Raw genomic sequence first — 25,603 nt, 5'->3', positions numbered from 1 at the left:
ATGCAGAGGTTTAGATGGATGGCTGAATGGTTTCATCATGAATGACGAGATGAATATGGGAGTGAATTCATTTGCAGGATAGCTACCTGGGGTAAAGGATGAAGCTGTTACCTGAGAAACATTTTTTTTTCTCTATACGAAACTACAGCAGACACAGCTACGTGTGGAACCCTCAGCCTGGCTCATGCTCTGACTGACTGAGCTCCTCTGCCCAAAGAGACACTGGCCTTGCTTGGGCCCATTACTATGGTAATGATGGCCACACCACCCAGACATCTCTGGCAAGCAGGCCTCTTGGAAAGCAGGTAGCTGGAGATTTCCACTGACTTGTTCTTGTTCTTTTCTTTGCAGATTATCAAGGAGGTCCCTCCACCCCCAGCGGAGGAAAGTGAGGTGAGTGACCAGAGCTGGGGCTGGCCTGGTGGACTGGGTGGCAGAGTGGGGCAGGGAGGTGACTGGGCTAGCCCGAGACCTGAGTCTGGCCCCTGCAATGCAGAGCTTAGTGGGGCCAGGACTCCCATTGCATACAAAGCGGGAGGAGGTCTTTGCCTCTTTGCTAACCAAGGATAAAAAGGAACTCAGCTGAACTGGCAGCCATAGGCAGAATGGTTTTTGGAAGGTTTTCTCCTTGCAGGGATAAAATTTGAGATGCTTTTATCAATACAACTATTTGGAGCCCCAAAGTACTGATTTTTCCTCTGAAACACACACTCGATGGATCTTTCTTCTCCCTGTAGAGACCTGTTTTATGTGGTTAAGTCAGGGTGCATTCACCACATTCTCCAAACAATCAGGGGTTCTAGCAACAGATTGATGTTGGAGTATGACATTGTTCTTTAATTTAAAACAGTGTTACTTAAAGATTTGCCAGGCAGCAAGGAAAATATACTGGAGGGGGATATTCTAATATCCTGGCCTTGCAAAAGATATTAGATCCTCATCACTCGAAGGAAGGAAAAATACTTTAGACTCCACCGTAAACTGTCCAACAAGTGGGTCTGGTGCGTGTGTGGCCTGGAGGCATTAAAGGTTAACAATGGTGAGTTGCATCCCTGGGCAGGAGGGCCTGCCCAGTGCTTTTCCTGATCTTCTGATGACTGCTGGGACAGCTGGCCTCCCTCCATGGGACCCTCACTTACAAGCAAATTTAGTGATATCAGAAGATATAATGGGGAGGGTTCAAATGTATTATCCTTAATCCCTGAAGTCGATTGTATGCGAAGTAAGCACCAACTCCTCACCATTCCTCTTTCCAAGGCCTTTGTCAAGTTGCCTATATACAGAAGAAAAAAAAAATGATGAGATTTAAAATTCCATGTGGCTCTTATATCCTGAACTATAAGCATGTAAGCTAAGGGATTTAATAGCTGCAATCAATTAAAGCGCATCTGTTGGAATGCTAACTTTCTGCCCAGAAATCAGGGGAGGAAATTACATCGCTGTGCACAGAGGAGGGAGAGGAAAAAACCTCTTTAATCCTTCAAGAGAAAGCACTGTGGCTGGTTCCTCGGGTTCCAGTTTGGCTGGGTTTCCATTGTGTGCAGCTGTCTCTGATACTCCTGGAGAAAAATAGGGCAGAAAGCTTTCAATGAGGTTGCTCTATTTGCCCTGAGGTGAAAAATGTTCCCTTCACTCATTATGTTCAATCAGCGGAGTTATTGCCCTTTCTTCTGCTGCTGGCTCTGCACTTGCCTTTGGAAGCTGACATGGCAGCCACTGTGGCCAAATACATCAGGGGACTTAGGTCTGAGACTGTGGGGGATGGACCCCAGGCCCCAGCATCTAACATAAGTTTCCATACACAGAGCAAGCTCAGTAAGTACTTGTAGAACAAAGTCCTGTACACAACAATACAATTTTGGGGGTGGGGGGGGACAAACAATAAACCACTGAGAAAGAATAGCTAAAAGCAAGAGGAAAGAAGTTGGGTTTTTGCAACTTCTTCAATGTTCTTTTTTTTTTTTTTCTTTTGTCCTTTTGCCTTTTCTAGGGCTGCTTCTGCGGCATATGGAGGTTCCCAGGCAAGGGGTCGAATTGAAGCTACAGCCGCCAGCTTACACCACAGCCACAGCAATGTGGGACCCACACCACAACTCACGACAACACCAGATCCTTTACCCACCGAGTAAGGCCAGGGATCGAACCCACAACCTCATGGTTCCTAGTCGGATTCGTTAACCACTGCACCACGACGGGAACTCCTCATCCAGTATTCTTAAGGAAGGCACACTTTCACCTGAAGAAGGCAGACTTGGTTTCGTCATTGAAACAGAAGGACAGCATGGGGACCCTTGAGACCTGAAGTGTTGTCTTAGACCTACAGGAGCCCCTGGGGAGCTGCAGGCTGTACTAATTACCTGGGCATGCGTGCTGGCCCTGAGAGCTCCTTGGTCCTTTGAGTTAAACAGCCCTAATCTCCTTCCTAATGTGTTTTGGCAGAAAACAAAATAAATAAACCCCACAGAAGGGAGTTCCCATCATGGCTCAACAGTAATGAACCTGGCCTTACCTAGTAGGTCGGGGATCCAGTATTGATGTGATCTGCGGTGTAGGTTGCAGCCACAGCTTGGATCCCACCCTGCTGTGGCTGTCGAGTAGGCCGGTGGCTATATCTCTGATTGGACCCCTAGCCTGGGAACTTCCATATGCCTTGGGTGCAGCCCTGAAAAGAGAAGAGAAAAGAAAACAAAAGAAAATCCCACAGAAACAAATTATAGCTTAGTCCATACACACTATTTTACATAATGCCCTGACAATCATAGACTGAATCTAAACAACCTTTCTCCACTCTAGCTCCCCATGTTCAAATCCCACCAGGCCTTCAAGCACAGTTCCTGTGCTTTATTTCCTTCCACCAGAGCTAATTTCTCCCTTCTCCACATTCCCAGGCTATTTTATTGACTTTTCTTTCTGCATCAAAATTTAAGACCATTAGCTATACTTAAAGGTTGGGATCTATCTCTCATTAACTTAACCCCAAACAGCTAAACACAGTAGGTAACATTCAATTTAATAGCTATATGAGGTCAAACACTCTGCCGTAGATATAAACAATATAAATTACCCAAACTTTCATCGGTTCTATAAGCATCCCATCCTAACGCAGGTAAATCCACTCTTCGAATAACTAGAGAATGAGCACAACTTTACAATGAGCTCTCAGTGATCCTCTTTAATAGGGAATATCAAAGTGCATAATATAAAAAGGCATGACTTTTTTTTGTTATTTCCCCAATACTTTTTTTTTTCTACTGTACAGCACGGTGACCCAGTTACACATATATGTACACATTCTATTTTCACACATTATCGTGCTCCATCATAAGTGACTAGACATAGTTCCCAGTGCTACATAGCAGCATCTCATTGCTAATCCATTCCAAAGGCAATAGTTTGCATCTATTAACCCCAAGTTCCCAATCCACCCCACCCCCTCCCTCTTGGCAACCACAAGCCTATTCTCCAAGTCCAGGAATTTCTTTTCTGTGGAAAGGTTCATTTGTGGAAAAGGCATGACTTTTTGAGGTTCCCATGCAACCAACAGTAATCTCTCTGTATAAAGAGAGGACAGAAAAAATTACTTGAAATTTTAGGCTCTCAGTAAAAGCAAAGAAGCTCAGTTTTAACAACTAAGAAGGGCATGTCCTGGGTTGAGGGTCTTCTCTATTTGGCAACAGTGAGGATTCCTTACTAAGTCTCAAGTTATTCCAAATAATGGGCAATTTATGGGAGAATCGGTAATGGGTACTTTGCTGGTTTAGTTCTGAATGTCATCACTTTCCATGGATTTTCTGACTATGAGAGGGAGTGGGATGGGTATTGAAGGCATTGACACTGGGTGGGCATGTGATTCACAATAAGCACCTGACTTTGAATGAAGAATATATTTCCAGGTTTATCATCATGTTCATGGAGTCTAACAATTTCTCTGAGGCTAGAAAACTGAGCTACAGAAAAATTAAATAACTTGTCTAGACCAGACAAATTGAACTCCTTTATAGCAGCAGGCCTGGTGCCTTTCACAGATGTGTCTACACAGACAGCCAGACTAGCCTCCCATTCTGGAGGGGTGAAGGGCCAAGCTACTGCCAGGCATCTTTTTTCCCGTGGACATTTGACACACACTGATACACACACACACAAACACATAATTCGAGGGCGAGCATACACATTTACTTCAATCAGAAGTTCTAGAACAGACCCAGAATTCAGTAGTTTAAAAGGAACATTGCTTTTAAAAAAAAAAAAACAAGCACATAATTCTTTATTGAAGAACGTAGGACGGTCATTGTGTGGGCCTTAATCATTGTGTGTGTGAACAGATATGACGGTGTCACGACATGTCCGTTAAGTCAGTTGGAATTTTTTTTGTATTTACACGCACATGTCACTGGATTTTTCTGACTCACCAATTCACTTCTAGGAATTCATCTCCAAGACTGACATTGAAGGTTACCTCTAAGACTTCAGATGAGACAACACAGCCAGATCTATTTGAGATCTGCCCTTCAGAGCCTCTTAGGCCTGGGAGTTTCTGTGACCTTAGTCCTTTATTTCATGTCATCACTCTCACAAAACTTACTCCCCTATAAATGTAAACAAGCTTGTTGACAGCTGTCTTCTCTGTATTTTTCTCAAAATGTAACACTGTGCAGTGGGGGCTCAACTACAGTTGCTTGAGTGAGTGAAGAAAGGAACAGGCAAATACAGGGCCCTTGTTTGGGGCTACAGGGCTCATCATAAGGGTTAAATTATGTCACAGTTTAGTGAAGTTTTCAATGAATTCAAAGTCTGATTTAAAACTATTTTCTTGGACTCGATTCTGTTTCAGTTGCCGTCTCCTTTCCATAGATAGCTCCCACTGGTACCCACAGTGAATTGGAGGTTGAGAGCCTATTTGTGTCAAACTGTCCATCTAGCTCTTCTGCCAAATGGATATCAGAGAAGCAAGAATGTTAAAGAACTTGTAGGGAGTTCCCTTTGTGGCTCAGCAGTTAATGAACCCGTCTAGGATCCGTGAGGATGTGGGTTTGATCCCTGGCTTCGCTCAGTGGGTTAAGGATCCAGCCTTGCTGTGAACTGTGGTATAGGCTGCAGATGCGGCTCGGATCCCTGGTTGCTGTGGCTGTGGCATAGGCTGGTGGCTACAGCTCTGATTAGACCCCTAGCCTGGGAACCTCCATATGCTGCAGGTGCGCCCCTAAAAAGAAAAAAAAAAAAAAAAACTTGTGGACTGAGTCTCAGAGGGCCACCATACACACAACTCCAGGGGGCACTATTCACATCGCAGTCTGTAGGGAGGGGTGATCTCACCCACTCTGCTCACTGATTTGCTTACTAGCTAGTAATTAAATATTTGTTGAGTGAATGAAGATCAATACAAGGAACCGTGGCAAACACATGAAGGGAGCATAGAATTCCTGGGGAATGATGGGGCTCTTTACAGAATAAGTTACATTCAAGCAATTTCTTAAAAGATGGGCAGAAAGGAGAGACTCGTGTTCCAAGCATATGGAGCTGTGAATGTTGAAGCTTGGAGCTACACAAAAGCCTGGCATGACTGGAAAGATGGGAGAGTTTCAGTGTGTGAGGACAGCATAATCCAGTTATAGGCTAACCAAATGTGTGTATCAGACTTCATCTTTTGCAACTATTTTTTCATTAAGCAGAGCTCTGACTGACAGCATGCCCAGGTCTGCCTGAGGACAAGCAGTCAGAATGGGCCTCTACGAATATATATGAGTAATGGGCTGCCACTTGTGTTACCCAAACATCAGCCGACTGGATGTCTGGGGCCACCACATCCTTTAAGATTTAAACATGACTTCCCCTAATAGGAAACCAGCATCCCTCCCTAATCTCTGCGGTTTCTCCAGGCACCACTGACTCTTCTTGCTTCTTCTGTGTTATCTCCTTTCCTTCATTTGCTAGACACCATCTAACCCAATTCCTCCACTCCCCAAAGCCACCGATGGCACAAGGCCATCTGCGTAGGAAGTTTTACTGAAGATTTAAAAGTACGAGTGAGTTACAACACAGTGCAGCCAATTAATAACTTCCGACAGAATATTAAACAGCCCCTTCTTTACCCTCTTGTCTTTCCACTCCTGGAATGTTCTCGTGATGTCCTCAGGCCCTGGCAGTTTCCTGGAGTTCAGGTCTACGCTTTTGCTCATCTTCTACTGGACTGCCCACAAACCCCTGAGTCCTGTTGACTCAGAGCAATTCAGCTTATCCAGTTCCTCCTCCATTTATCATAGAGGATTTCTGTCCTGGTGGGTTTTCCCCTCCCTGCTATGTCCTGAAAGGACAGTACGACCAGGGGGACTCCCCCTAAAGCCCTTCTGTTTAATTAGATCTAGAGATTCACCTCAGATGCCACCAGTTCTGTTCATGGAATTGCTGGGGATGACTTTAGTCCCTCAGTTTTTGGCCAAATGAAAGAAAAAAAAAAAAAAAAACATCAAAGATTCCCTTGAATTCTGAAGATTGCAAAACCCTCCCTTCTCAGAATGCGTAAACAGAGCCATGGTAACTGCAGGGAAATTCTGACTCTCCCTTTGGTCAAACCCTGGGCCTTTGTGTTGTCCTTTGCTGTTGTTGTTTGAGTTTGGCAGGCGAGCTCGGGTCAGGGGATCAGAGGCAGGCTTGGTGGATCAGGAGCGCGTGGAACTGCTGCGGTCTCGGCATTTCCTGTGTGGGCTACTGGCCTCTGCACATGCGCAGAGGGCCAGCCCAGCCTGGGTACCCAGGCAGCATGATGAACTAGAGAAAGGCGAGAGGGCAGATCCGTGTGCGAATACGGGAGGAAATCCTGCACAAGGCATCAGCAAGCCAGATCAGAGCCTCACTCTGCTGAACTCTTCATTTCTCTGGATCCGACTGTCCTCTTCTGTGCAACGCAGAGGCTCAGTTGAATGCTTTCTAACGTTTGTGCTCCTGTCATTCAAGAAATTAGGAAGCTCATATGACCACTCCAGTCTGCTATTGCATAGAGTAGCTTTATTCTTGGAATTTCTTACATTCTCGGTGCTGCTCTGTTCAGTTTAGGGTGACTTAATTTCAGAGAAGTCCTTTGAAAACGGCCCTAGACCAGGGATACCCAGGCTTTTTGAAGCCATATTTCATATATGACACACAAACACACTCTGCTGGTAAAGTTTAACCATGTGTGGAAAATATCTAAGTCCCTGGTTGACAGCAGAAGCTTTCTGAAATTATAAGATAAAATACTGTGAACTATAGTGTTTTCTTTCTTGGGTTTTTATTTTTTTTGCTTAATTTTCATTTATTATTTTGCTATATTTTGTAGTCAGACATCTTCAAAATTGCAGCTACAAAGGGTGAGATGTTGAAAACTAGCATTTACTTGAAAGTATCAAAGGATTAGAAAAGCAAAATGCAAAGGGACAAAATCGAGAACTTTGTCAACACTGAGAAGCAATCAAACAAGAGTTTGGCTGCTTGGGCTCAAGTCCAGCTTCTCCACATCCAGCCTGGGTCACTAAGTCATTTAACCTCTCTATTCCCCATCTCTAAAATGGGTGTAAATGCACCACCTACCACACTGGCTACTTGTGAGATGACTGGGCTAATATAGGCCAAGCACTCAGAAGAGGGAGCAGCACATGCGTGGTAAAGGATATATAAACTGAGCTGTGGTTATCACAAATTCAATTATTGAGCACCTATGTGTTCCAGGCTCTGCATAAGACTTAGAATGCAAGAGTCAACAGAATCCACTGTGCCCTCAGGGCTCACTGTCCCACATCTAAGAAGGACAGATAAGTTTAAAAGAAACACAGAGAAATTGACCTGTTCTAGTCAGCTGCCAGAATATTGGAAGTCCTCTGGTCAGCTATGATCATTGTCCTTCAGATATATTCATTTTTTTTAATGTTTAAAAAGAAGCCTGCCAAGTTCCCGTCATGGTGCAGTGGAAACAAATCAGACTAGGATTTGTTCAATCCCTGGCCTCTCTCAGGGGGTTAAGCATCTGGCATTGCTGTGAGCTGTGGTGTAGGTCACAGACGCGGCTCGGATCCCGAGTTGCTGTGGCTGTGGTGTGGGCAGGCAGCTGTAGCTCCGATTGGACCCCTAGCCTAGGCACCTCCATATGCCACATAAATAAAAAGAAAGAAAGAAAGAAGACTGCCCATTGCAAGCGCAGCAGTTCAGCCTGGGAGTCTTAACATGCTGTATGTTATGGTTTTGTTTTGTCACCTCTGGCTCTGATCTCTCTTCTGCTGACCCTTGCTTTGGACCTTGCCCCTTTGTGAGACGCCCCTTTCCACACAGTAGTGGCCCCACATGGGACTCCGCTCTGCCTCCCCAAATGCCTCCAATGTAAGGCTGTGGGAAGCAGGCTTGGTCTGAGCTCATTCTGCGCTGCAGCCCCCTTTTCCAGCTTCCGTTCCCTATCCAAAAGGGAAACTAGGTCACCACCCAACAGACCATCCATGACCATAGATGGTGAGTTTTTCTCCCCACATCAGGAGCAATCACAGTACCAAAATGAGGAACAGTTTTGCTAATTATCCTTCCCCTTTTCTAGCCACAAACTTACAAGCTCCTCCCATTTTCTCCCTTCATCTTAAAAAAATACAGTAAGTGCTATAGTAAGTGTCACTAGGCTATGTTGCAGACATGGCGTTAACTGCTTTATTTAAATCCTCTTGTTGAATTTATTCATAAATTCAGCAGATAATTCCTGGGCATTTACCACGTACCAGGTTCTGGTCCAAGAGCTGCCAGTGCAATGGTAAATAGGACAAATAAATGGCAGCTTCCTTGGAACTTACATTCCAGTGTGGAGAGACAGACGATAAATAAATCTCCAGCCATGATAAGAGCTGTAATGAAAAAGAAAACAGATTGATGGGATGAAGAGACTTGGGCTGCTTGAGAAGGAAGTCCGGGGAAGAGCTCTCTGAGGAGTGATAAGAAAGATCCAACCATGAGAAGACCAGGGGGAAAAGCATTCCTGGACAAGGGACAGCTCGTGTCTAGCCCCAAGAGAGGAGTGCGCTCAGGCTGGGTATTCAAGGGCTAGACACAGGGCAAGCCTCCGGAATGCAGGGAGGAGGAGAGCGTGGTAAGGAGGAAGGCTGGGGAGGTGAGCCAAGGCCGGAGCTCGCAAGGCAGAGTCCGGGTTTGGAATTTATTCTGCTGCTTTGTGCAGAATGGATTGTATGTGACTAAGGGGGCAGCAGGGAAGTCGGTATCCAGGAGAAGCTACCTCAGGAGCCAAGAGGACATTTATGGGGCCTTGGGACCAGGGTGGTGGAGGTGGTGATACAGGTAGAGTTGGAGTAGCTACAAATTTGTGTCAATAGAACTTGCTGGCAAATTGAGGTGCGGTGGGGGGGGGGAGAATTCAAGAGTGACTCCCAGTTGGGGTGGAGGGCTGACTATGGGAGGAACAGATCTGAGGTAGGGAAATCAGCATGTCTTTTTTTTTTTTTATTATTGACCATTTCTCATTTAGTCCTCAGAAAAAATGCAAATTTAAATTTACTAGTTATTCTTATTTTAAGATAAAAAATGTAGTATATTAGGGGGAAAAAAAATCACTAATTTTCATAGGGTCACCCAGAGAGTAAACGGTTAGAGGAACTTCTTCAACAGTCAAATTAAGTGAGATCACAAGTTCCCGCTGCAGGGCAATGGGGTAATGATCCACTTGTCTCTGTAGAGGTGCCAGTTCGATCCCCAGCCTGGTACAGTGGGTTAAGGATCCAGCGTTGCCACACCTGTGGCACGGGTCATGGCTCCAGCTTGGATTCAGTTCCTGGCCCAGGAATTTCCATATGCCACAGGTGTGGCCACAAAAGAAAAAACAAAAGTGAGATCAAAAGGTCTGTTTATCTTAAAATAAAAAGACTTTTTCACAAAAAAAAATCTGTTTATATGTTTTTATAAAAGGACATGTATTAAATTCTCAGTACGTTTCTGCTAAACAAAAGGATATAAGATAGAAGACAGATATTACATCGTCACTTGACAGATTCAGCTCTATTCAGGTTATTGTTGTTCACGGCCATGACCCTCCCTCCAAGGTCTTCTTTGTGTTGAAATGTGGATTCGTTCCCCAGGAGGAGATGTTAGGGCCAAGTCGCCAGGGTTCAGAGGAGTCAGGGATGAAGATGTGAATTCACAAGTCATTAACATGTAGGTGGGACGAGATGAGACAGCCTATAAAAGAGTAGAGATGCAGAAGAGAACAGGTCCCAGGATTGCACCACAATCACAAACAAGGAAAATAAACTAAGATAGGTTAAGAGATTTGCCCAAGGCCCCAGTGTAAATGGTAGCCCTGGGATTTCACCCAGGCAGTCGTGTCCTGTCCACTTCGCCACAGTGGACCCATACATACCACTGTGGTGCTCTGCTTCCTTCATGTGTCCCAATCTCTCTGCAGGAAGAAGATGATGATGGTCTGCCTAAGAAAAAGTGGCCAACTGTAGATGCCTCTTACTATGGAGGGCGAGGTGTTGGAGGCATTAAAAGGATGGAGGTGAGGGGACGGCTTCATGTACTCATATCTATGTGCTGGCCATTCAGCGACAGCAAACCAAAGTAAATTGGTGAAATTTCCCACTTGAGATCTAATAGGGATGTGGATTGTGAGGCATCAGATGGAGAGGTGCCCGGTACCGCCTCTTACCTGTGTGCCTCCATATCTTGCCCGTTGGGAGTCAGAGCAGTTCACTCATTGTTTCAAATCCCCCTCCCCACAATGGTTTTCTCTCCCGATGGAGTAAAGTCCAAAGTTCTTGCCTGGTCCCACCACGCCTTTGCACGTGCAGTGCCCCCCGCCTGGACAGTTCCTCCCCCAATAGCCACGCCCCTCACTTGCTCCCTCTGCTCCCGTCTCCACCCTCCCTGTTTCCCTGGTTCCACACCACCCCGCTCTCCCGGCCTTCAGAACCCAGAGGAATCGCACACACCTTGCAGGTAGTGGTAATCCCCACTCTCCAAGGGGCATCCTATTTTATTTTGTCACTTTGGTTTTTTTGTATGTTACTTAACTTTAGGTTCGTTGGGGAGAAAAGGGCTCCACGGAAGAAGGTGCCAAGTTGGAGAAGGCAAAGAATGCAAGAGTCAAGATGCCGGAACAGGAGTATGAATTCCCCGAACCCCGAAATCTCAACAACAACATGCGCCGGCCCTCCTCCCCCCGGAAGTGGTACTCTCCGATCAAGGTGCGCCTCTTTCTACTCAAAAATCCACTCCTGGTAAAACACTTACATAGTAAGAATGGGTATCTTTTGAGATGATAAAAAAACAAAATCCAGCTTATCACAAAGAAATTTCTAAAATCATGGACTTGAAAGTGTAAGGGTGTGCTTTCTCAGTTGTCACAATATCAAGGTGAGAGCTGGGCTTTTTTTAAAAATTGAAATATGGTTGATTTACCATGTCGTGTTACTTTCAGGTAGACAGCAAAGTGGTTCCCTTTTATATATATATTCCATATTCTTTTTCAGATTCTTCTCTCTTATAGGTTATTACAAGATACTGACTATAGTTCTCTGTGCTATGCAGTGGGTCCTTGTTGTTTATTTCATTTATATATACTGGTGTGTATCTGCTAATCCTAAACTCCTAATTTATCCCTCCCCTCCCTTTCCCCTTTGGTAACCACAAGTTTCTTTTCTGTGAATCTGTTTCTGTTTTGTAAAAAGTTTATTTGCTTCATTTTTTTAATTCCACATGGAAGTGATATCATATGATATTTGTCTTTCTCTGTCTGACATTTCACTTAGAGTGATAATCTCTAGGTCCTCCCACATTGCTGCCAAAGGTATCATTTCATTCCTTGGCTGAGTAGTATCCCATTATGTATACATGAATATATCTTTATCCATTCATCTGTTGATGAGCATTTAGGTTGCTTCCATGTCTTTGCTATTGTAAACAGGGCTGCTTTGAACATCGGGGTGCGTTATGTTTTTGTCTTTTCCGAATATATGCCCAGGAGTGGGAGCTGGGCTTTTTTAAATCGCCATGGCAAAGTGATGGAATGAGAGTGGACTAGGAGAAAGTGACTTTGGTAGTAACCCCAGAAGATCCTTATAATTTTCAGTAATGTCTCATAACTTCCATAGTCTAACAATGGCAGGATTCTCCTTGATGCCAAATCCCTGCTCCTCTTGCCATAATGTAAGCCCAGTCCCCTTTATTCAAGCCAAGCACTGGTATATCAGGACACAGTAGTGGACTGAGCTGGCCTGTGATCCAGTAGTCACGTTTCCTGGCTATGAGCAAAACCCCTTACTTCTCTGGTGTCCCTCTTCCCCCCAAGGTCCAAAGCTTAATTAAAACCTTCTTTGGCTTATTAGGAAATTTCAGCCGGAGGAGGCAGTTAATGCTTCCTGAAGACCTCTTTTCTCTTTCTCTTTTTCTCTTGGGTGCAGATGTCTTTGAATTCATGTGATTCACTCAATACCCTTGCTCGTCTGTCTTGCTTTTAAGCATCTGCACTATGGCAGTTGTCAGAGAGCATTAGAAAATCACACTGAAAAGCCTGACATAATCTGTCCCCATAGGCTCATTTCCCACCAGGGGGAGGTGAGTGAGGTAAGTAGAGTCCTTGCTCTGCCCAGGGCTGGAAACCAAGGCTCCAACTCAAGTCTACAACCTCTAGTTCTGTGCAACAGATAGAACTGGGCCAACTCCTCAAACGAAAGATTCAATAAAAGAACCAGGAAGTTCCTGTCATGGCACAGCGGAAACGAATCCATCTGGTAACCATGAGGGTGCTGGTTCGATCCCTGGCAGTCGGGGATCTGGCGTTGCCGTGAGCTGTGGTTTAGGTGGCAGATGCGGCTCAGATCCCATGTTGCTATGGCTGTGGCCGGCAGCTGCAACTCCGATTTGACCCCTAGCCTAAGAACTTCCATATGCTGCATGTGCAGCCCTAAAAAGCAAAAAATAAAAATAAAAAAAAGTAAGAACCAGCTCACATCACCACCCCATACACACACACACACACACACACAAACACCCTTATCCTTCTAATGACAACAAAAATAATGCTCATCATTCAATGAGATATTCGCTAATTTTAGAGCAGCCCCTCTCCCATGATATCGAAAGAAATAAGCATTTTAATCAGTGGAGCAAAATTGTCTTGGTAGTTGTCTCTGCTCAGCCAAGCTACCTCATGCTCACACTCACGGCAGTGCCTTTTTGTTTTGGTTTGTTGTGTTCAGAGCAGTGAGATTCTTTTTTAAGATAAGCTTCGCCCCCACCTCCACCCCTTAGGCAATAAGTTGAACTCTGGGAAAATGTGGGCAAAATGTAGCTTGCTTGGCCCACAGCTGTTTGCTTCTAATTATTTTCTAATGTGGAACATGCAGTGGCGTGCATGCATCCTCAGACAGGAAGGAGCCAAGTCGAATCTCAAAGATGAAGAAAGGGGATTTTCTCTTATGTCGTTTGCAGGAATCTGTACCTTGTGACTAATACATGTTTAGTGAGAGCCAGGTTTTCGTCTCTGCAATCTTGGATGTTGAGAGAACATTAATTCTATTAGAAGAATCCAGTTGCTGCTGGAGAGCATCTGTGAACTAGTGGGTTAGGACTGAGGTCTATGAAATCAGTGAGGATATAGACAACTCCGCTTAGAAATCTAAAAACACTCCCAGCACCCACTTGGAATTAGTATCAATTCAAAGAGTATGTGTTAGTATCAATTCAAGATGCATGTGTTGAGCATCTATTATGTGCCAAGTACTGCTGGATATTGAATATACAGAGGGTCTCAAACTTGGCTGAGGATCAGAATCACATGGAAGAGCTTTAACAATACAAATTCCCAGGGCTAATTCCCAAACCTGATGACTCAATCTCCTTTCAGAGGCTTCCCTCGCCTTTGCAACCTGCCCACTTTTTCTCATAAAGTGACACTGCTATTTTCCCCAACACCTCCCTTTTCAAATTTCACATCCAAACTCCCTAAGTGATACCCCTGTGTTCCCCCAGTTACTGCTCCCTCTGCAGCCCCCGCTCCCCAACCTTTGGTCATTCTGTATGTACCCTGGTTCTCAAAGTGTGGTCCCTGGACCAGCAGCATCAGCATCCCCCAGGAACATGCTAGGAAAGAACTTTCTCAGGATCCAACCCAGATCTACGGCATCAGCAATTTTCAGGGTGGAGCCCAGCAACCTGAGTTTTCAGAAGCCCATTTAAGAAGTTTTCACCTGTAGTTCCAGCCAGCCTTCCAGAAGGGGCTCCCTCAGGGCATGAACTGTGGGGTGTGGCAAAACAACTATGGTCATACCCCAGAGATTTGTCAGGCATCTCAGCGAGGGGACCATGTTGGGTTTCACATGGATCCATGTTTCCCACAAACTCAGCTGCTGGGTTAATGTTAAGTGGTTGAAAATCTGAGTGTCGAGGAATCACCAAAAAAAGCCAGATGGAAAAAAACCTGTGATGCTGCTGGGCTCGCCAAACACCTCAGCAGGACCCCCTTGTTAGGACATGAGACAGTGTGAATGCGCCTCCTGCTGGTGGAGCAGGTTGTGCCAATGCTTACTGAGCATGCTGCACAAGGTAGGAGAAGGTATCACTGCTCCTGGTTATGAGTCTTCCCTCCACCAGATTTGACCACCCCTGCCCCGGAGGCACCAATTATGCTTAACTCATCTTTGAATCACCAATAAACAACATTGTACCTGGCACAGAAATAGGGATTCCACCATCTGTGGTTAAAGAGCTGAGGCGTGGGATGTAATTATGAAACCACTCCCAGAGCATCATGCCAGGTAAACTTTCTCCTGTCCCCTACACAGATCACTTTGGTACTCTCGGGCCAAGCAAGGCGACCTTCTTCTTGCCATCTCTTTGAAGAGAGGAGAGGAAAAGAGAGCAGTTTATGTGTTTCTGGGTCAGCTGGGGGAAGGCAGGGCTAGAGCAAGGAGGTTTGAAAGTAGAAGCACAGAAAGGATTTCAGAAGTCATAATGTATACCATTAGTCCAGAGGAAGAGAAGACTTGCTACCAGAATTTCAGCCCTCATCCTGTTTAACCCACTGCATGGTCCATGATGAACCCCATTCTAGCCACAATGTCTAGGTCTTGGGCAAACATTCAGCCTCGCGATGTGCCGTAAACGCTGCTTCCCTTTGCTGAACACTCTTGCTGGATTTGTCACAGTCCTGGCAGGAAACTGAAGGCACACTCAGAAGGGTTGAACTCACACAGGTGTGGGCGGGGTTAAAAGAACTAGCAGCAATGGTGAGGCACCCAGGGACTAGCAACAGTGAGGGGTGTTACATCCCTAAGCCTGAAAGCCAAGGAGGGGAGAGGGTGTTAATGGAGCCAGAGAGAGCTACACCCTGGAGAAGAGGCCACCCAATGGGAGCTGGAGCCATAGAGAGGGAGTCAGTAATCTAAACCCACCTTGTTCCCTGTTTTTATGTGGCTCACAAGTTAGAAGTGGTTTTTGTATTTTTAAATGATTATATAAGTACCTACATACTATCCTTGAGTTTCCCTCTTAAGCTACAAAGCCTAAAATATGTACCCTCTGGCCCTGAACAGAAAATGTTTGCAGACCCCTGCCTATAAGAACACAGACACTGATGGAGGTGGGGGTCTGGGAAGGAACAGAAGACACAGGTACAGGATCCCCCCTCCCATCTTGCCCCTCTCATCACCTTCTTTTTTTTTTAATTGGAATATATTTGATTTACAATGTTTTGTTAGCTCCAGGTTTACAGCAGAGTGATTTAGCTATATGAATATATATTCAGGGATCTATATCCATATTCATATATATGTATGGATTCTTTTGTAGGTTTTTTCCCTAATAGCTTATTATAAGATATTGAATATAGTTCTCTGTGCTATACAGTAGGTCCTTGTTGGTTACTTAGTTTATATATAGTAATTGTATATGTTAATCCCCAGCTCCTAATTTACCCTTCCTTCCATGTCCCCTTTGATAACCATAAGTCCATTTGCTACGTCTGTGCATCTGTTTCCGTTTTGTATATAAGTTTATTTGTATCAATTTTTTCAGATTCCACATAGAAGCAATATCATTTGATATTTGTCTTTCTCCATCTGACTTACTTCACTTAGTGTGATTATCTCTAGGTCCATTCATGTTGCTGCACATGGCATTATTTCATCTTTTTCTGGCTGAGTGATAGCAATAGTATTTAATATATACACACACATCTTCTTTATCCATTCATCTATTGACTGTCATCTCCTTCCGGTGCCACCTGTTGGCCAGACCAAGGAGAGCTAGATGGTGCCGTCTGTAGAGGTCCGGCTTCCAAGGTGGAGAGGAAGGGAGGCAGAGAAACCCAGACAGTGGATGGAGGCAGGCAGCTCACGGAGGGTAACCCACCTGCTCTCTACCCCCTCTAGAAACAGGGAGAACCCCTCCTCCCAGCACAAAATCTTTGGGAGGTACTGAGAAGAGTCCTCGTTCCCCAGGGAAGGTGGTCAGAATTCTATATGCCTTTAAACACATTTAAATGCTTTTTCATGCATTCCAGGAAATAGATTTGAGGGGCAGAGAAGCCCAGTGGCTAAGCCCTCCCAGAAGGAACCTTCTCGTGCTAAGGAGTCTGCAATGGGCTGCTCTCCGCGTCGCCCAGGCTCATTTAAGGCACTGACCACACTGACCACACTTCACCCTTTCCTCATTCCAGACTCATGATCAGGAAATTTTCCGATATTTGGCCTGAAATGTTCTTTGCTCAGTTTTCACCCCCACCCCCCGGATTTACAGCAATCCCGTGTTTCTCGTTAAATTGGGACTGACCGTTTCAGGCGAGTTAAGTAATACCCAGATGTATGGCCACCAGAAAGATTAAAACCAGGACTGTTTTCTGGTTTGCTGGAAGGCTTGTGGCCTTCAGAGAAAGGGTTTTTCTCCTTTTCCAGTAGCTCCCCCAAGTGACTGGTAGTGACAGAAGTGACAACTGAAGGACAAAAGCCAGACCCAGGCTGGCCTAGCAGACCGGCTGCTCTCTGCAAGAGAGCCAGACCAGCCTGCTTACAGTGCCTGGGAAAGGGCGGTCTTCTGTTCATTTTCCATCAGGCCAACCTGTCGTCCTTGACCTTAGGCATCTTGACCTTGTAATCAAGCAACATTCAGTCGTGAAACTGTATTGAAGGAAGCTGGATATAACCCAGCAAGACACACTGAAGTCTTCAGTGCTGGCAGATGAGCTCTTGATGTTGAACAGACTTTTTGGTCCCTCTCTGGCTACTTTTTAGAATGGTTCCAAACATTTGTTTAAAGACCAAGAGAAAAAAAAAAAAGAGGAAGAAACATGACCCCCCGTGAGTGTGTATGTAAGGAAAGTTTCCAACTTTTGCATTAATCTCTTTCCCTTGAGGGAAAGAAGCATGAATTACAGTATTTACCTTTTTTTTTTTTTTTTGTCTTTTCTAGGGCTGCTCCTGTGGCATATGGAGATTCCCAAGCTAGGGGTCTAATCGGAGTTGTGGCCACTGGCCCATGCCAGAGCCACAGCAACGAGGGATCCAAGCCTTGTGTGCAACCTACACCACAGCTCATGGTAACGCCAGATCCTTAACCCACTGAGCGAGGCCAGGGATCAGACCCTCAACCTCATGGTTCCTAGTCGTATTCACTAACCACCGAGCCACGACAAGAACTCCTTACCATATATTTTAAGGTATAAAAACTTAGTGTTAGTCTCTATCAGTCCCATGAGTTGAACTACCCTCAAAATTCTCCTCCTCTGACTAACTTCCAAGCAGCTGAGGCAGACAAACCAGAAGAGAAGACACAGCTGTTGCCTGGCCAAAAAAAAAAAAAAAAAACCAGCCACAAAGCCCATCCCCCAGGATGCTCTAATGCATGGCCTCAAAACCCCTGAGGGGGCAGTCTTCTGGTTTGGACAGAAACAAAAGGGAGCTCTGACTTAGAACTCAAGGTTGGCCAGCCTTTGTGGATTGAAAGGTATTGATTGCCTGAGGCCGAGGTGGAGGTTGGGAGCCTGCCATTGGTAAATGTCTCATTTTGTAGTCAAAATATGTCAATCCTGTAGGAAAGCAAACTACTTCTAAATGTCAGCTGATACCCCCTACTGGAGGCTTCCCAGGTGGTGGGACAACACTGAGGTTCACCGGAGCAGCTCGGCACTGGTGCTGGAGAGTGAGGACCAGTGTCTTGAAGGCACCATGGAGAAAGGCCTGAGCATGCAGGACACTCAGATCTGAGAAGAAATCGTGGAGGCAACTCAAAGGCTCCCCCCAGTCTGTGGGGGACAGAGCCCAGAGATGCTTGGAAGAATCCGCTGAGGCTCTTCTGGCCCCAAAGGGATGTCATTAATAAGCCCAATAGCTACTGTCTTGAACTGGTAGACTACTGCCTCCTCTCAGAAAATCAAGGTTTCAGTAGCCTGTGTTCTGCACTTCTCTTTAAAAAAAAAAAAAAATTAATTAATCTTCTTCTTGGTTATAAACAACTCTTATTCTAAAGCTTACCTCAGTTCTGGCATGAAAAGCTACCTGATATAGTAGAAAGAAGTAATAAGGTGTATAGATTATCCGGATCATTTTCTGTGCCACACAGGGAATGGGGACTTTGGGTTCATTTGTGGGATATTCAGAACTTAGGACACTGAGGATACAAACTGAACTAGCTGGTCTCACCTTGGCCAGAAGAGCCCACGACAGCAGCTTACCTGGATAAAGCACGTCACCACCAATCGGGCACAGTCCCAGGTGAGTGCTTCCCAGGCACTCATCTCTTCATTTCTCACCACCACCCTCAAAATTAGGAACTGCTACTACCCCTGCCATTTTATAAATGGAAAAAAACCAAGGCACAAAGAGGTTAGGTAACCTGCCTAAATTCACACTGCTAGGAAGATTTTCTTGGTTTTATTTTACTAACAGCAAAGATTCCATTCCAGCTAGCCATGATATCTCTAATTAATCCATCAGTAGAAAGGACTGGGAGGCTGGAGGGAAAAGACCAGTCAGAAAAATGTTCACAGGATGCGTGACAGATGATGAAGGTCTAGGCCACCATGGAGACAGGGGGCAGGGCTGCACAGGAAGAGGCAACTGGGGGAGCTGTGACAAAGTGGACATCTGCAAGACCTGGTCACAGTTGGATGTGAGGGGGTGGCAGTGGAAGTCGAGGTATGGATGGCCCTCTGGAGTCCAGCTTGCCCCTCTGGATGTGGGCAGTGCCATGAACCAAGGCAGGGCTTGCAAAAAGAGGAGCAGGTTGGGGAAAAATCGTTCAATATGAGATGCTTGGTTTTTTATATGTTTATAAGCATCAAACATGTGATATGTTTATATCATAGCTGAGATCTTGTAGGTAGTTGGATCTGGAGCTCGAAAGAGGACTAAGCTAAAGATAGAACATGTGAGCTGGAAGATTGACCTGTGGGACTAAGGGAGAGTAGTCAGGGTGAGGCCTCAGCCTCTGGGAAGGGGAGACCAGAAGAAGGGGACACCAAGGCATCAAGTGCAGGCAGAGGGCAAGGGCAAAAGAGGCTGAGAAGGACTCATCAGAGAGGCAGGAACGAGCAGGCAGAGCCAAGGGACAGTGAGGAAGGGAGAGGCCAGGACATTTGATCTCTCTAAAGAATCAAGTTAAATGAGGGCACCAGTGGCCGAGGCGTTGGGTACCCAAGACGCTGGGAGCGGCCTTCATGAAGCAGCTTTGGAGACATGTTAGGGCCATTGAACCTTGTTATAGAAGCCAGAGCGCAAGGGAGAAATCCAGTTGAAGGAGCCCAGAATGGAGGATGGTAGGTCCATGCTTATAAAGTACAAATTATTGGATTCTTACACTCTGCAAAACATTCATTTCCATCTTTCTACAGAGCTCCCAGATTATCATTTTAATGACTTTACCATGATCATTGATGAGATGGAATCAATACTTTCCATGAGACAAATATCTTCCTTCAATATCTAATTGTAAGCCTTTTAACAAATCTATAGACCGTATTATTATCTCTGTTTTGAACATGAGAAAAGTATGGCTTAAGGACATGAAGCAGTTTATCCAAGGCTGCAGCAGAGCTGGTGAAGGGTAGCCTCAGAACACAAACAGTGTGAATCCAGTCCTTTTGCACTTAAATATCACTCTATGATCCGGTGCCACCAAAAACAAAAACAAAAAACCTAACTCATGCTCCTAAGTTACACATCTAGGTAGTTTCTGCCCATTGGTCTGCATGAAGCTTGATGTTTCTGCTGAGTTAATTAATACAGTTCTTCACCGGCCTCGTTTTCTTTCAGCCCCATCTCACTGCTCCTCATTTGTCAAGGAGTTGAGGGATCAGTGCAGAAAACACTGAGGGCAGGATGACTTACAAAGCCAAATACCAGGAGTTCTACCATCCTAAAAAAAGGGGAAAGAAAAAGATGCATTCATCCAGGAAATCCATCCAGTTATATCCTGAAATATAAATGCTTATCCCAAAGAACCTTCAATTAGGAAAACGTTTAACTGATGATTGAAACCATTTAATGCAGAAAACCATGCTGAACCCAGCAGAGTCCTTCCCAGCATTCTAAGTCATTTCAAAATATTTTTAGAGGTTTTTGTAAATACTTGGCCAAGAGCTATGAGAAATATTGCCCTGAGCAAGACAAAGTGGAACCCACAAGAACTCGAGCAAGAGTTGATAAAGGTTCAAGGGCACTTTTTTTTTTTTTTGTATCTGAATAAAACCCCCCCAGAAAATAATTTCAGAGCACCAAGTCTTCGAGGTGGCAGTTTCACACTGATGCTGCCACTGCAAAAGCTTGGTGGCCAGGAATTTGAAGTCTCTAGAGTTTCCCAGCCTTTCAGCATTATCGTTCAAAGGCCTCTTCCAGAGCAGTGTTTTCAAACATACCCAAGAGGAAATACATTTGGCCCCATGTAGGCCCATGTGTGCACTCAAATTTACACACTCATATACACACCCATACACATCTAACCGGTACCTGTTTTTTTCACAAAATAATACTTACCCTCACCATATGCAATTGATTCAAATATTTTCTTTCATATACTCTTTTATTTCTTAAAAATTCTGGTCCTCTGCTGTGTAGCACAGAGAACTCTCCCTAATATTCTGTGACAATCTATGTGGGAAAATAATCTGAAAGGGAATGGATTGTGTACATGTATAACTGAATCTCTTTGTTGTACGGTGGAAAGTATCAGGACATTGTCAATCAACTAGATGTCAGTGAAACTTTAGAAAATAAAAAAAAAATTCTGCTTCTTATACACAAATTTATTTTGTGAGGGCTTGAAGAGTTGCAACTTACAGCTTAGAAACCCTGTTCTAAAAGATCTAAGTGGAAGCGCTGCAGCCAGATGATCTCATGGGGGAAAAGCTGCACTTAGTATAATAGAGATGTGGTACATATACACGATGGAATATTACTCAGCCATTAAAAAGAATGAAATACAGGCATTTTTAGCAACATGGATGGACCTAGAAATTATGCTAAGTGAAGTCAGTCAGACAATGAGACACCAATATCAAATGCTTTCACTGACATGTGAAATCTGAAAAAAGGACAGAATGAACTTCTTTGCAGAACAGACTCACAGACTTTGAAAAACTTATGGTCTCCAAAGGAGACAGTTTGGGGGGTAGGGGGATGCACTGGGGTTGTGGGTTGGAAATCCTATAAAATTGGATTGTGATGATCATTGTACAACTATAAATGTAATAAATTCATTGAGTAATAAAAAAAAATTTTTTAAAGAAAAAAGAAAGAAAAAAAAGTGTATGTGCTTTGGAATTAAACAAAGTCCATCTTTCACACTTTCATTTGACACTAACTTTACAAGGTCTCAGGGTCCCCTGGGGTGTGCCCTTCTCCTGCCACATTCCCAGGGCCCACATTTTGAACTTAGAGATGTCACTTAGTCTGTGACAACTGCTGATAAAGTGCAGTTTCCATGGCTGAAGAAGCATGGGAAGGTCTCCATGTCTCTGCTGGCCCCCTGTCTGGTTTCAGATGTAATCTCAGTGCATTTGTTTTATTTCAGGGGAAACTTGACGCCCTGTGGGTCCTACTAAGGAAAGGATACGATCGTGTGTCCGTGATGCGTCCACAGCCAGGAGACACGGTAGGATTCATGGATGGTGTCGCATACATGCGTTCTTTTTCCCTCTCTCTCTGTTGAGCTGGAATAACTCCAGATACGCGAACCCAGCTATCATTTCACGTTATGACAAATCAGATATTAACTTTACAACTGACTAATTTGGGTTTTTACAAGACTTGGAGTTTCAACTTGCTTTTCTGAAAAGGATTTTGGCAGAAATAGGTTAGGTTAACTTCCAAGAGCTGGAGTTCTGAAGGTATAGGTACAGGGCTGGTTCTTAGGCAGCTCCAGGGGAGGGGCCGGTCACTCTTTGGCCACACAGGCCAGTGGTGATGAGCAGGACACCAGGCCCACAGAATGGAGAGGGGGAACAGGGGCCACGGAAAACTCTCCTATCTTCCAGCAGGGGTTGGGCTCAACTCGTCCAGGACCACAGGAGGACCTGCCACCCTGGTGAGGATTTGCCCCGAAACTGTCAGGGCCAAGATCACAGAGTGTCTCCGACTAGGAGATAGAGAGGGAGGAGGCAGCAGAGACCTGAGAAACCATCCAGCCTGAGTCCTCATTTTGTAAATGAGGAAACTGAGGACAAGAATATTTTGTTCTGTTCCAACAGTAATAATGCTGGAAACCACCTCAATTCTGCTGTAAGCACACCACTGCCATGTCTTCCTGGAAGGGCTGGTCTCTCTCCCATAAATTCTACAGAGCAAAGCTTGGGCCCAAATACACTCTCAACTATAAGCACATTGGCATCTTCCATCTGATCTCTAGGAATCTGGCTTATGATTAACCCAAGAGCCAAATAAAAGTATCTAATTTGGGGCTCCTTTCAAATCAAGTAGAGCTGAGTTTGAATCTCACTTCTTTCCTGTCTGGAAAACTCCAGGCAAGTCACTTAACCTCTCTTGAATGTCATCTTTATAAAAGAGTTGGTACCTGGAAGTTCCTGTCATGGCTCAGTGGTTAGTGAATCTGATTAGGAACTATGAGGTTGAGGGTCTGATCCCTGGCCTCGCTCAGTAGGTTAAGGATCTGGCATTGCCATGAGCTGTGGTGTAGGTCGCAGACACGGCTCAGATCTGGCGTTGCTGTGGCTGTGGTGTAGGCCGGCGGCTACAGTTCTGATTAGACCCCTAGCCTGGAAACCTCCATATGCCACTGATGCGGCCCTAGAAAAGACAAAAAAAAAAAAAAAAAAAAAGAGTTGGTACCAAATTCTTCATAGGCTGCTGCTTGGAGAAGGTAATGTTTGTAAAAAAAAATTGGCCTAATGTTGAACACTCAGTAATGCTCAGTGGCAGATATTGTTATGATAACTCTCTTCATGCTCTTCTACTGTCTGAAGGGTTGATGCAAAAATTCGAACTATATTGCAATCGACGTGTATCAGGTATATCCACATCTTTACCCCGCCGGCTCAACTAATAACACAAGCACAAAGCCAGTTAGGCGAGCCTCTCTCCCCTGTGCACCTAGTGACAGTGGGTGCTTTGTGGCTGAGGGGATATAGTCTAAACGTTCATCATCTCTTCAGGCTGCTGACCAGCTAGCCATTCCTGCTCCAGGTTGTATCGGGGACAACAGCCAAGTATGACATTAGAAAAAAAAAAAACAGAGCATATAGGTGCTGGACCAGTTTGGCTCTCATGATGTATGGAATTTGTACTTTGTCTATGGAAGTCAACAAGAACCCTTTGCTAGAGTAGATTTTAAAGAACAGACTCTACAGGTCACAGAAATGAACCCATATAAACTTTGTACTCAGGGTGGTATTTGGCCTTGTAAGTTATACATCTGGTTTCTAGGGAAAATTAGGGGTTTTGGTTTTTTTTTTTTTTTTTAGCCTACATGAGACTCATCTAACAAATTAAGAGGCAACAATAAGATCTCTAAACTTGGGTTCGGCAATATTATTCTTTTGTGGCAGAACATGCTAGTCCAGTGCACAAGCCCATTTTTTTCAAAGCAGCTGAAAAACATCGCCACTAAAATTTAACATTCCATTCTTTGCTGACCAGTTTGGCAGAAACAAATTTATAAACTGGGCCAACCAGAGAAGGCGTGTAGGAAAGGAGAAGGATAGAGAGAAATCTTATCACATTTAAGCTCGAAGAACCAAAGTTATTTGACAACAAAAGGTTGATTGGATAAATCCAACAAGAGGGAATGAAAATGGATGGAATTTCTTCTAATCAATCCCACCTACCTTGACTTTCTTATTTGATAATTTTGAATGAACGTTTGTACTTAACATTTGAAGGGTGTTCTCTAGGCTTTGGAGTAAGACAATTTCACCTTGAAATTTCCTTTCTCCAAACAGATGAAATAATAGATGTGAAGAACAGAAGGTCTGAAAATTAGGATACTTTTGACCCTGTTCTCAGCAGTGTCACAAATTACGATTGTCCAGCCTACTTGTAATTGGGCTTCCTTTCTAGAAATCCTGCTAAAATTTTAAGACAAATGTGAGACTAGGTGCAGCAAACTGTGTCCTGGAGGTCATGGTGAAGGCTGAAGACATCTAGACGTGCCCATGGAGTTACCTAAGACAAGTCACACATAAAGCAGAAAGGGGAATTCAGGGCTGCCTTATGGCAACTGAGGAAAGAATTCCAAGAGAAGGGAGGCCCATACAGTAGCTTTGTCTGCATGCTCGTCGTTCTCTTTCATTTTGCATAACCTTGGGAGACTCACAGCAGACCTACCTTCTTTGCACGGTGGTGACTGTAAGAATTCCTCAGCTCTGATTTATGGGCTCACCACATTTTCCATAAACGCAAAATGACTACATCCAGGCATGTGCTCATGAACAAGAGTCACAGGTTCTGAATTTTTCCTTTAAAACAAAAACAAAAACAAACATCACCTAATTGCGTTCTTGGTTAACATTCTGAATTGTTTTCAAACACATGTTGACCTCACAGAAAACCTGGCAGTTCTTCCTTCTCAGTTGCCTGCTCCGTCCTTCTCAGCGAACCCAGCCCAGCCTCGCAGAGGCAGACGCAGGCTCACCAGCAGAGCCTCTGAGGCTGCTGGAAAACTGAGGGCCTCCCGCCCCCACCGCAGAGCAGAGGGCTGGGGAGGCCCGAGCCCAGAGCCACATCCTTCCCTAGGATGGGTGCCTGCCTCCTCGGAGCTGTCCCAGCCCTGGGTCAGGGAAAACATGAATGGGATGACAGCAAGAGACACTGTCTGTCACCACCCATCTTCTTCTTCCGGCCTGGGGTGGGCTCAAGGTCCTGTTGTTTTTTCGGAGCCCACCCAGAAACCCTGAGCTAACATAAAAGAGAAAGTTCCAAAGCAGCCACTTAAATAGCAAACCAGTAACACATCTGATCCTAAGATTTAGAGAGTTCATGAAGCAAATGGTATCTTTTGCTCTTTTGCTTGAACCATTCCCCTGCTTCCCACCACTGTGGTTGTTTTTTTTTTTTTTTTTTTTTTTTTTTTGTCTTTGTAGGGCCACATCTGTGGCATATGGAGGTTCCCAGGCTAGGGGTCCAATCGGAGCCATAGCCAC

The 25,603-nt window shown here is 44.8% G+C and overlaps 1 protein-coding gene across 1 annotated transcript in view; it reads left to right on the top strand.

Moving 5' to 3' along the window:
• Positions 1-25,603, top strand: part of ANTXR1 (anthrax toxin receptor 1) — a 240,636-nt gene that overhangs the window by 163,058 nt on the left and 51,975 nt on the right. The window contains exons 14-17 of the mRNA XM_003125066.6: positions 352-393; positions 10,421-10,516; positions 11,037-11,204; positions 22,021-22,101. Coding sequence (XP_003125114.3) covers positions 352-393; positions 10,421-10,516; positions 11,037-11,204; positions 22,021-22,101 — 387 coding nt within the window. The remainder of the gene's footprint in view (positions 1-351; positions 394-10,420; positions 10,517-11,036; positions 11,205-22,020; positions 22,102-25,603) is intronic.

The sequence above is a fragment of the Sus scrofa genome, chromosome 3, assembly GCF_000003025.6.
Source record: "Sus scrofa isolate TJ Tabasco breed Duroc chromosome 3, Sscrofa11.1, whole genome shotgun sequence".
In the NCBI taxonomy this organism is placed as follows: Eukaryota; Metazoa; Chordata; class Mammalia; order Artiodactyla; family Suidae; genus Sus; species Sus scrofa.
The sequence above is the reverse complement of the archived record's forward strand: the minus strand, read 5'-3'. Positions and strand labels throughout refer to the sequence as shown.